At 36.0% G+C, this 11,531-nt stretch overlaps 2 protein-coding genes and 1 long non-coding RNA gene across 4 annotated transcripts in view; all 3 read left to right on the top strand.

Moving 5' to 3' along the window:
• The window catches only part of wfdc1 (WAP four-disulfide core domain 1), an 11,565-nt gene extending 9,111 nt beyond the window's left edge, over positions 1–2,454 (top strand). Inside the window, exons 4-7 of the mRNA XM_016564429.1 lie at positions 998–1,138; positions 1,353–1,403; positions 1,509–1,572; positions 1,651–2,454. Of these exons, the coding sequence (XP_016419915.1) occupies positions 998–1,138; positions 1,353–1,403; positions 1,509–1,567 (251 nt within the window). The 3' untranslated portion in view covers positions 1,568–1,572; positions 1,651–2,454. The remainder of the gene's footprint in view (positions 1–997; positions 1,139–1,352; positions 1,404–1,508; positions 1,573–1,650) is intronic.
• Positions 2,455–3,880: 1,426 nt separating this feature from the next.
• Positions 3,881–10,428, top strand: LOC107749295 (U3 small nucleolar RNA-associated protein 4 homolog). 2 transcript variants are annotated; one of them, XM_016564407.1, is made up of 17 exons: positions 3,881–3,964; positions 4,350–4,522; positions 4,666–4,854; positions 5,340–5,424; positions 5,516–5,605; positions 5,712–5,923; positions 6,637–6,808; positions 6,903–6,994; positions 7,084–7,180; positions 8,058–8,122; positions 8,301–8,423; positions 8,594–8,750; positions 9,144–9,250; positions 9,337–9,432; positions 9,534–9,719; positions 9,982–10,092; positions 10,177–10,428. In XM_016564407.1, the coding sequence occupies exons 2-17, from the start codon at positions 4,364–4,366 to the stop codon at positions 10,291–10,293; spliced, it is 2,058 nt and encodes a 685-aa protein (XP_016419893.1). In that variant the 5' UTR covers positions 3,881–3,964; positions 4,350–4,363; the 3' UTR covers positions 10,294–10,428. The 2 variants fall into 2 exon arrangements, with proteins under 2 accessions (XP_016419893.1, XP_016419891.1); XM_016564405.1 differs by having other exon boundaries at positions 3,898–4,003.
• A 102-nt stretch (positions 10,429–10,530) lies between these two features.
• Positions 10,531–10,976, top strand: LOC107749296 (uncharacterized). The gene is made up of 2 exons (XR_001641013.1): positions 10,531–10,642; positions 10,727–10,976. It is a non-coding gene; the product is annotated as an uncharacterized LOC107749296 (long non-coding RNA).
• The last annotated feature ends 555 nt before the right edge of the window (positions 10,977–11,531 follow it).

Below are 11,531 nucleotides of genomic sequence, written 5' to 3'. Positions count from 1 at the left end.
ACCAGATATAATTTTTTATATTTTTTTACTAGTGGGTTCAGGACACTATAGTTTGTTTATGTAAGTGAGGATAGCAAAATAAACTAAACACATATTATACACAAAAATTCTTCATACAGTGGACTACCAGTAAAACTGATAAAAATTTGAGACCAAAAATTATTCAGACACTTTGACCTGACCATGTTTTGCTTAAGTGTTTTTCTTTAATTGCTAATGCGACCGTTTTACACACCATACTGAACACAATTAAGCATTTCTTGGTAATTGGTTGACCTAAATTGCCATTATCTAATAGTGTAGTTAAATTTAACAGCTGACAGCTATTCAACCTAATTCATTACATACCTTTCTATCAAAGCTATCTGACATTATCAAGATGACATTTTTCTGACACAGTTTAACTGTGAGTTCTTGTCATATTTTATTACCGTTTTCTAAACTATAGCGAATAAACTGTGATAATGTGAGAAATGTTGAAGGTGTCTGAATAAATTTTGGATTGACTGTATAATACCTGGAGAAAACTATCAAGAAGGGTCTAACTGGCCTATACTGACCAGCACAACCTTGGCCCCTCACTATTGTTACTTAAAGGAATAGTTCACCCAAAAATGAAAATTCTGTCATTAATTACTCACCCTCATGTCATTCCAAACCCGTAAGACCTTCACTCATCTTCGAAACACAAATTAAGATATTTAGATGAAATCCAAGAGCTTTCTGACCCTGCATAGACAGCAACGCAACAACCACGTTCAAGGCCCAGAAAGGTTGTAAGGACATTGTTCAATTAGTCTAACACTGCCATCTGTAGTTGATTTACTATTATTACTAAATCAAGTATGAAAAAACAAGGATTACGTGAACACTTTGTCTGCAATAAAACATTCTGGTGCTCAAACCAATAAATGATATTGTGTATCAGAACACACTGGTAGCTTGCTTGAACACAGATATGCACCTCAGTAACTTGCTTGACTGTCTTTATGTGTAGCTGAGGCCTGTAGCACCACAGAGGACGGAGATGAGCCTTTGCTCTGCCCAACTGGTTACGAGTGCCACATTATCAAGCCGGGAAACCCATCAGCTGGGATCCCAAACCGAGGCCAGTGCATCAAACAGCGTGGAAACTCAGGTCTGAAGGGGCTCCTTTATCCAAACTTTCATTCATACATCCATCACGCCGTCCACTCACGCGTTATCCATTGTGCAGGTTATATACTATGGTGGTTATAAACATTGTTTCAGAAAACATCCAAGCAAGATTACATTCACACATTCAACAGTAGATTGCATAATTAATATATTTAAATAAAAATATTAAACACATTTAACTGTTCTCCCTCTAGATGGACGTAGCCTGAGACACAAGTCCTTCAAAGATTACAAGGATGATTTAGGTTAGTACGACCACCAATTTATTTTGTGTTTCAGCTGTAGGAAAGGGAAGAATAAAAGCAGCCATTATTAATAGAATGACAATTAATTTAATCTTTATTTTTCAGGAAGTAACTCCAACAATGCAGTGAGCTATGAGAAACATCAGCACAAGCATTTGGGCTGAGACAGGTGAGTTGAGTTTCACCACTGAATCCCAACTTTTTTTATGATTTAATGTATTAAAAGAGGCACTTTTTTCTCATTTAGGTTCCATTTTGGAGGACTGAAGTAACCAGTAACCGCTGACCCTTATACCTGAACCCCAACCATCAAATCCAACAGAACTGCACAAGCCTTTCTCTTCAGCTCAAACCAGAGATCGGTTCATATCTGGTGCTCTTTTTCTTAGGCGCTTAATGTGGAGTGACAGAAATGCAAAGCTAAAATTTCCTACCTCTTATAAAAGCCAAAAACAGACCACAGAAAGTATCAAAGAACTTATACAATAATATGTCTTTTACATATGCCTACTTTGGGTGAAAAGCAGAATTAACTAAGTGAGTTGTGTTAAAGGAAGATATTTTGTGTGGTTTTTATGCTGCTGAGTCTGAACTTTTTTTCCACTTTAAACACCAAAAACAGCTATGTATGCTAAATGCTCAGTTACTGTGTGGATTTAAATTTTGGTACAGAAATGCTCCATAAAGACTGAAATTACTTACAACACAATTATGTTTCTCCTTTAAAGTGTTTTATTTTTTTCCCCAAAATCATGTGTTTAGGTGCTTGCCTCAACTAGTTCAGAATTACCAAGCAACAGTTAAATCCCGTCTGTGCTCTATCACTGCAAGCTATTTGTTTTTCATATGGTGCTCCAATCAATAACTGTGGTTGTTGTTGTTTACTCATTGTGCAGATCTATGCTTTACTCTAGGCTACTGCTCTCTGATAAACTATACAAATCTGACGAGTGGGACAAACCACAATACAGCTTTCAGTAAAACAAAACATTTGAAACTGGTGCTGCATATACTGCCTTGTAATTCCAAATAAAACATTTGATAAAATATAGCCTATCTGTGTCACGTTCGGGTGTATCAGTCCCGGCCCGGAACTTTATATTTAACTACACATTTATGGGAATAAAACACGTCGTCAGATTTGAAAGGATTATTGCAGCTTTCCTTAGACAGTGTATTTAACGAACTCACAAACATGTGTATTTAACTAATGTCTTTTTTGCTAGTAGATAATTTAAATGTCTGAAAACTAAAATTTTATGTGGTTTAAAACTGAATTATTGTGATATAGGCTAGGCTATGAAAAGCACTGAGCGCGTCTCTGGCTCAGCGCCAGACAAAGCGCGAAAACACGTTTGAATTTAGCAGCGATGTTCTAAATACACCGGTGACCGTGCACATGGAATGGTAATCGACGCAGTTTGAGGGATTAGAGGGGGTCAAATTTAATCTGAGGTGGCACAAATCAGATCCGAGGAATACCCCTCGGTTGAAATCGCGTTTAAGATTGCTTTCCACGTTTAAAATCGCATTCTGGGGGTGGAGGGGTGGGTCATTCAGATCATTGCAGGTGGGCTTCAGAACGTCACGTGGGGCTAAGCCCCCCACCCCTAACGCCGGGCAGGCTACTGCTGTGTTTGATTTTAGCTAAAGAAAGAAATCATCTGAATTTATCCAGCAATCATTATTTACATACATTTAAAAAGGTAAAAATATAAATAGGATCTTCTGTAATAACTCTCATGAAACCACCTTTATTCAGTTATTTTGTTATCATACGTGTATTAATTAAAATATTTAGTGTTCAAGACCTTTCTCCCTTTTATGGGAAGTACTTTAAACTTCACTGATTATCATGAAGAAGATTTACTTTTATTTTTGACTCATAAAAGTTTGTTTAAAAAATTTAAGGTTTTGTTGACTTGAGTCAAAATCCCTTTAAAAAGTCTTTGCTGAAGTAAGGCTGTAGTGTACATAGACAGTTTTGAAATTTTTATTTTTTATTTTTTGGAAGAGCGTTATAAAGACCTATAATGCTGAGCCGTATTTGCCGTAAAGACTTTATATATAAGCGGGACTTTGGTAATATAGTATTTCGATTTTTATATTATTACCTCTCCCGGCACGTTTTGTTTATCTATTTTATTTTTTGTAGTTATTTCTATTATTTTATTTATTTATTTATTATTTTTTCACCCTTATTTTTTCACCCTGTTTGTAAGTTAATTGGTTTAAATACATTATAATGTGTAATATTTGCAACTGAACAAGAAGTTAAAGATAACGTTTCTATGTCTTTATATCTTTATATCTCACACACGTAACTTTGATTCTAAAGCTTATTTATGTAATTAAATTGTAGCTACATTGTAATTATAGTTTTAACTGCCATAATGCACTAATACAACAATATCGAAACAATATCTATTATAATGTTTGTTTTATGTTGGTGGACCTTTATTTTGAAATTCATTTTTGTAGACAGAAGGCAGAAGCTTCCGTTCCGGGTCAGGGGTAATCAACGTGGACGCAGCTCAACGTGTGCGCTACTTCTCTGAGTGGTAAAAAATCTGAAAGAGAATAATAAATAAGAAAAGAAAGTAAGGAAAGAGATTGTCATTTTATATTTGAATTCTGTTCTTCTCGGATCGTACGGCATTATGTATGTGCCACCTAAATCAGTAGTTAAACTAACAAGTTAACTAACGTTACTTCAGAAAGAAATTTTCAGAGACAAACTAATAACGTTACATGAGGCGCTTAGTCGCGCTGTCTAATAAATTAGCAAATTATGTTGTATACACAGTTACATTCGCAGTTGTATAAACATTTAGGCTCCTAATGTCGTTCAGGATCTCTGTAGTGACCAGTAACGTTACGCACTGATATTTGATCAAAATAGCAGATTCTTCTTTGACTAAAACAATGTTCTCATGATGTCTACAGATCTCAGATCAGCGATGGGGGAGTTTAAAGTTCACCGGGTTCGGTTCTTTGATTACATGCCGTCGGGAATCAGAGCCTTGGCTTTCAATCGAGATACTGAAAGAATGGCAGTGGCGAGGATGGACGGATCCGTGGAGATTTTCCACTGTTCAGACAGATTTTTCCAAGAAAAGGTACGTTCAGTCATATTTATCAAATAGATGCCCATAAGACAACTCTGTCTTAGTATTGGGGACCAAGAGCTACATTGATAAAATGGTTTTTGACCAGCAGACAGTTTGTTAAAGATGCTTAATTACATTTCCTATGTCCACAGATCATCCCTGGCAGAGAGCAGTGTGGGATTGAAGGTCTGTCCTGGGTTGGGGAGCGTCTGTTCAGTGCAGGACTAAACGGTGGAATAACGGAGTATGACCTGACAAACCAGAAAGTGAAATACACCATAGATGCCTATGGAGGGCCAATCTGGACTATTACAGGCAATCAACAAGGAACACACTTAGCGGTATGTTTACTATGTGTACAGTAACAAAAATCAGTCACAGTTAATGTATGAATGTCAATGCATTAGGTAATGAAATCAATTTAAAAACGAATGCCATTTATTTTAAGGTAAGATAATGCAAGCAAACACAAACAAAGAAGTATGCATAATTGTATTGACTGTGCACTTGCAAATCTAAAAATTATATATAAAAAAGTTTTTCCGCAAATTATATAGCACTAATGAAATAAAAGCCCACTTAATGGTATTTATAGAGAGTACATTTTCATGACTTTGTTTCTCTTATTTATCACTCTTCAAGTTCAACTGTTTGCATTTAAAATCTATTTAAATTATATTTTCATTTAATTGTAAATAAATATTACATTCAGTTGACATGTAAGTATGGTACATTATATTCCAGTCGTAAGTTCTGTTTAAATGTATGCTGAAGTGTACTTCAGAAAAAGAAGCTTGTTCAGATTTTGTGTTTTTACCATTTGTAGGTTGGTTGTGAAGACGGAACTGTGAAACTGTTTGAGGTGAATGAAGACAAAATACAGTTTGAGAGAAATCTGGATAGGCAAAAAAGTAAGATTGTGGTCATATTTGAAACTTTCATGTCATGATTTGTTATTGTATTTAAAAAAAAAAATTTAACATCTGATTACCTGTTCCATAGGCCGCATCGTCTCTCTGTCCTGGCACCCATCAGGCTCCAAAATTGCAGCTGGAATGATGGATATGATCCAGATATTTAATGTAGAGACAGGTAAACGGCATCATTCCTCCAGAATGTATTACTGTAGTCAGTTATGTAGAGTTAGTAGAAGAACTGGAAAATTTTAATGTAATCAAAGGTTTAATATGTTTTCTAGGCCACTCTATACACAGGATGCTGGCTGACAGAGGGGTCGGGACATCCCGCAGTAAGGAATGTGTGGTGTGGAGTGTGGTCTACCTCTCGGATGGGACAATCGTCAGTGGAGACTCTGTGGGAATGGTCAAATTGTGGGATGATCAAACTGGTACACTAATCAAAAGCCATAATGTCACAAAATGTGATGTGCTGGCATTATCAGTCTCTCAGGTGAGAAAAATGCTGCGGGTTTGCGAGCAAATGTTACACGTTTATGACTTTATTCACTACTGCTCAAAACTTTGGGGTCATTAAGATATTTTTTAAAGTTTTTGAAAGAAAGGCTGTATTTCTTTGATCAACTCTTTCACTGTACTCTCAAAGGCTGAATTTATTTGATCAAAAGTACTGTAAAAACAGTAAAACTGTGAAATATTATTACAGTTTATACAATTTTCTTTTTTAATATACTTTAAAATGTAATGTATTTTCTGTGATGGCAAAGCTGAATTCTCAGCAGCCATTACTTCAGTTTTCAGTGTCACATGATCCTTCAGAAATCATTCTAAAATGCTGATTTAGTGCTCGAGAAACATTTCTTTTCATTATCAGTGTTAAGAAAAGTTGTGCTGCTAAATATTTTTGTGGAAACAGTGTTAAAAAAAATTCCCAGAAATCTTTGATTAATAAAGTGTTTAAAAACGGCATTTATTTGAAATAGGAATGCTTTATTACATTAACAATATTTACTGCCAACTTTGATTAATGTGTCCTTGTTGAATAAAAGTGTTAATTTATTTCAAAAAATTAAATCCCCCACACATTTGAATGGTAGTGTACGCGTGTTTTCCAAACCTGAAATCTTTCTCTTAATAGAATACATGACATACTATAAGAATATGAACAGGATAACATCTTATCTTATTGTACCTCTTGAATGGCAGAATGAGGACAGCCTTGTTGCCGGGACTTCAGAAGGAACTGTGGTACAGTTCCAGTTCGTCTCTATGGTTTTGGGAAAGGATGACAACGAATGGGTCAGAACCAGAACATTTAAGAACCACACGCATGACATCAGAGCTGTGGCGGAGATCACGACGGCTGTGGTTTCAGGAGGTGAGTTTAAACAGAGCTGCCTCCATCACACAAATCATCATATGACTGAAGTATTTTTTGTTTAAAATAGTTTAAAAGAGCATTCTCGTCTCAGGTATGGATGCACAGCTGGTCGTGAAACCTTTGTTAGACAAGATCGAAGTGAGGTCAGCGGCCTCGGCATTGAGGAAGATTCACTTTCCACATGTGAGTATTGTGAAATTGTGACTTTCACATAGACAGCATGTTTGTAATTGATTGTTAATGGGAGGGACTTGTGCTCTGTTGCATTGCAGAGGAGACTGGTGTTCTGTGCGAGGAAGTCAGGCCTGATGCTTTTCCAGTACCCTGGTCATCTGGAGCTCTGGAGACTGGGAGAGAGTGAAGGAAAAGGTGAGGATGATATTCAGTGTGATCATTGATATAGAATACCAGTTAAACGTTTGGAAACTCCTAATCGTTTTTTACAATTAGTATTTTAGAAAAATAGTAAAGCAATTAAAAGCTATGAAATGGCATAAGTGGAAATAAGGAATTTAAACTACCATTCAAATGTTTTGGGTTAGTAAGGTTTTTTTTTTTGAGAGAAGTAATACTTTTATTCAGCAAGGAGCGCAATAAATTGATCAAAACTAACAGTTATTTATTATTATTACAAGACAATTATAATGATACAAAAGATTTATATTTTAAATAAATGCTGTTCTTTTGAACATTAATAAAAGAATCCTGAAAAATATGTATTATGTTTCTATACAAAAAATGTAAGTAGCTGTTTTCAACAATTATAATAATAAATGTTTCTTAAACACCAAATCAGCATATTAGAATGATTTCTGAAGGGTTATATGACACTGAAGATTGGAGTAATTCAGCTTTGCCATCAGAGGAACAAATGGCATTTTAAAATATAATAAAATAGAACATTTTATTTTAATAATATTTCACATTATTTCTGTTTTTGCTGTAATTTTATCAAATAATAGCAGCCTTTGTTCATGTTTAGCTTTGTCTTTGTTATACAGCATTCCCATGCTGAACATTTTTATTTCTGGTCCAACTCATGTTGGAATGTTTTATAAAACTAATATCAAGCAGAAAAGCATAAGCCTTTAATATTTTAAAAGATTTAAAATAATGAGAAACAAGTTTAGTCAAGTGTCTTGTCTTAGACTTTTGACTGATAACACATGAAATAATTTCTAGTGTTGACTTTAGTATGAAATGTCAAAATTTCTTTTGTTGTTAACTATTGGTCTTTTGTTGTCAGGCATACCAGGAAGCAGTTTATTTGTAAAAAGAAATCCAGAGAAGCTGCTTCATTTGAAAGTGAAGGTACAGTGCTTGTTTTGAAAATTGTCATTTTAAACATAAAAATCGATTAAAATAATTTCACAAAATACCTATATCGAAAAGTCATCTGTAAAACTTTATGCAGAATGTGGTGAGAGTTGTGACATTCATAGTGCTGCTCAAATGAATGAAGTGATTGAGCTGGGATGTTTATCTGCAGGGTGAGGATCACATCCGCTGCAGTGCCGTGTCTCCCTGTGGAGAATGGATTGTGTACTCCACAGCCAGCAGTCTACGGCTCTACAGGCTACACTGCGACAATAACAACGTCAGCATCACCAAGGTATTGCAGATTTCCACAGAGCTGCATGAAAACACATTACATGGTTTTGAAGCATGCTAAAGAAATGCATAGATTTTCATTGAATTTTGAAGAATCTGATGACCTCAGATAAAGGCCCCATGAAAACCGTTTAAATAGTAAACCAACGTTTTTTGTTTCTCTTCTTTCAGATATCCAAACTTCCAAAGGTACTCAGCTCAGCCAATCAGCTTTGCTTCTCCTCAGACTCCTCCCATTTGTTTTCCGCCTCCACACAGTCATCAGTGCACATAGTTTCTCTCAGCCAATCAGGATGCAAGTTTGTGGGCACCCTTAAACCTAAGTCAGGTGAGAGGACTATAGGGTTTGGTGTGAAAATGTTAGTTTTATAATTAATACTTTATTTTTCAAGGATGCATGAAGTTGATGAAAAATGCCAGGAAAGGCATTTACGTATAATGTTACAAAAGATTTCCATTTCAAATAAATGCTGTTCTTTTGAACTTTTATTCAATTAACGAATCCAGAAAAAAAAAAAAAAAGAATCACAGTTTCCAAAAAATATTAAGCAACACAACTGTTTTCAAAAACTGGAGTAATGATATTAAAATAGAGAACTGTTATTTTAAATTGCAGTAACATTTCACATTATTACTATTTTACTGTATTTTGATCAAATAAATGCAAAAGTATAAGAGAGTTCTTCCAAAAACTTTCCTAAAATCATTTGTCCTCCTCCAGGTTCCCATCAGGCCATTCACTTATTAGCTGCCAGTGAGGATGGCGAATGGTTGGCCTCTGCAAACAGTGACCACGAGGTTCACATCTACAACCTGCAGACACGGAAGGTGTGTTATATGACCGCAATGTTTATATAACCTTATAGAAACATTTGACAGAAGATGGATGTTAACAACGACCTCATACGTTTCAGGCTCATTGCACAGTTCCTGTATACAGCTCTGCTGTCACCGCCATGGGCATTCACGCAACAACAAACTGTCTGTTCATGATGTATGCAGATCAACAGGTAATCACTGAGCTTTTATGACAACCTCCATTGAATAGCGTAAGGGTGATGAAGTAGGTTTGATTGTATTTCTTGGTCTCATGTGTTCTTGTTCACCACAGATGTGCGAGTATTCCATAGAACAGAAACAGTACACGGATTGGAGCAGAACGGTGCAGAGGAAGGGCCTTCATCGCCTCTGGATGGAAAGAGACACACCGTGTCTCAATGTGATGTTCAATCCACAAAATCCATCCCATGTTATCCTGCATGATACGTACATGCTCTGCATCATTGACCAAAGCCTGGTGAGACAGACTCGGTCAAATTCAGAAAGCATTTGCCACTCTTATTTAAGTCTGAATGTCTGAAAAAACAAATAATTAAAAAGTGCTATTATTTTTCACAAAATTGTTTTTAAATGAAACTTTTCTTGATATTGTTATTTATTATGTCTGCTATGTCATTTATCTTTACAAGGTTAGGAGCCTAATATTTCTAATGTTGGTAGTTAGATTTTTTAAATGTATTTTATATATTTATTTATTTTAATGTGTGTTCCTTTTCTAGCCACTTCCTGATGACAAAACTCAATTTTACAATCAGCTGACTCTGAAGAGCCTCACAGAAGAACAGAGGAAATCTCACAGCCATGCTTTTAAAGTCTGCAAGACCTTCAAGGTGTGTGTGTGAGCCACATATACTTTTTTCCCCTCAGAAATTTGGATATAAAGTGTATTACTTTACTCGGTTTCTGTTTTTTAGGATATCCTGTGTGTTGAGCTGATCTCGGATCAGTCTCTGGTGGTGGTTGAGCGCCCTCTAGAGGACGTCGCCACTCAGTTGCCTGCACCCATCAAACAAAAGAAATTTGCCACATAAGGATGAACCTCTCCATCTGTATGTGTGTGGCCTCAGTGAGGAAGTGTGTTTTTATTAAGAGACTGAAAATTGTTCCCCGTTTCCCCCAATGTAAAAACTGCTGTGACCGTATTAAAAATAAATATTTACTGTACCTGCTGTGTTGGTCTTTGTCTAGAAAAGTTAAGTTTGGTATCTTCAGGGGGGTATTCCAAAAAGTAAGTTATGTGACATACTTTAATGTGTGTTCCTTTTCTAGCCACTTCCTGATGACAAAACTCAATTTTACAATCAGCTGACTCTGAAGAGCCTCACAGAAGAACAGAGGAAATCTCACAGCCATGCTTTTAAAGTCTGCAAGACCTTCAAGGTGTGTGTGTGAGCCACATATACTTTTTTCCCCTCAGAAATTTGGATATAAAGTGTATTACTTTACTCGGTTTCTGTTTTTTAGGATATCCTGTGTGTTGAGCTGATCTCGGATCAGTCTCTGGTGGTGGTTGAGCGCCCTCTAGAGGACGTCGCCACTCAGTTGCCTGCACCCATCAAACAAAAGAAATTTGCCACATAAGGATGAACCTCTCCATCTGTATGTGTGTGGCCTCAGTGAGGAAGTGTGTTTTTATTAAGAGACTGAAAATTGTTCCCCGTTTCCCCCAATGTAAAAACTGCTGTGACCGTATTAAAAATAAATATTTACTGTACCTGTATGGGATTACATTTGTGTCAATAAAAACGACTGAAAATTGTTCCCCGTTTCCCCCAATGTAAAAACTGCTGTGACCGTATTAAAAATAAATATTTACTGTACCTGCTGTGTTGGTCTTTGTCTAGAAAAGTTAAGTTTGGTATCTTCAGGGGGGTATTCCAAAAAGTAAGTTATGTGACATACCCGGGTATGTTTGAGGATAAGCGAGCGGATAACCTCAGCTTTCGGTTTCAAAATAGAGGTTACTTCTATTACATTTTATATTATCATCTCACACATGGATCGGCATTTTCTAAAATACATATCTGATATATTAGCATCAAACAAACAATATAATTCATATTCTCAAGGATTAAAGATTAAACGGGAAAAAAATGGTTGCACAACCATTAATTAGGTGGCGATATGCACTAAGCATGTAAACGACCACTGAATAAAAGAAGAAGAAAGAAACAGCATGGTGCGGTTTTTCTTAGCGTCTGTTTCCATAGTGACTCGTCGATTCGTCGCTCTGTTGAGAATGTCTTGAGTCTTAACCAGGAACATACTC

The sequence above is a fragment of the Sinocyclocheilus rhinocerous genome, unplaced genomic scaffold (genome assembly GCF_001515625.1).
Source record: "Sinocyclocheilus rhinocerous isolate Xijiao unplaced genomic scaffold, SAMN03320098_v1.1 scaffold1311, whole genome shotgun sequence".
Lineage (NCBI taxonomy): Eukaryota > Metazoa > Chordata > Actinopteri > Cypriniformes > Cyprinidae > Sinocyclocheilus > Sinocyclocheilus rhinocerous.
The sequence above is the reverse complement of the archived record's forward strand: the minus strand, read 5'-3'. Positions and strand labels throughout refer to the sequence as shown.

Bases quoted from the DNA above. Each gene is read 5' to 3' on its own strand.
- LOC107749295 (XM_016564407.1), top strand. From the start codon at position 4,364: ATGGGGGAGTTTAAAGTTCACCGGGTTCGGTTCTTTGATTACATGCCG. The intron at 5,425-5,515 runs GTAAGATTGTGG...CCTGTTCCATAG, and splicing joins AAATCTGGATAGGCAAAAAA to GCCGCATCGTCTCTCTGTCC. The intron at 9,251-9,336 runs GTGTGTTATATG...CATACGTTTCAG, and splicing joins ACAACCTGCAGACACGGAAG to GCTCATTGCACAGTTCCTGT.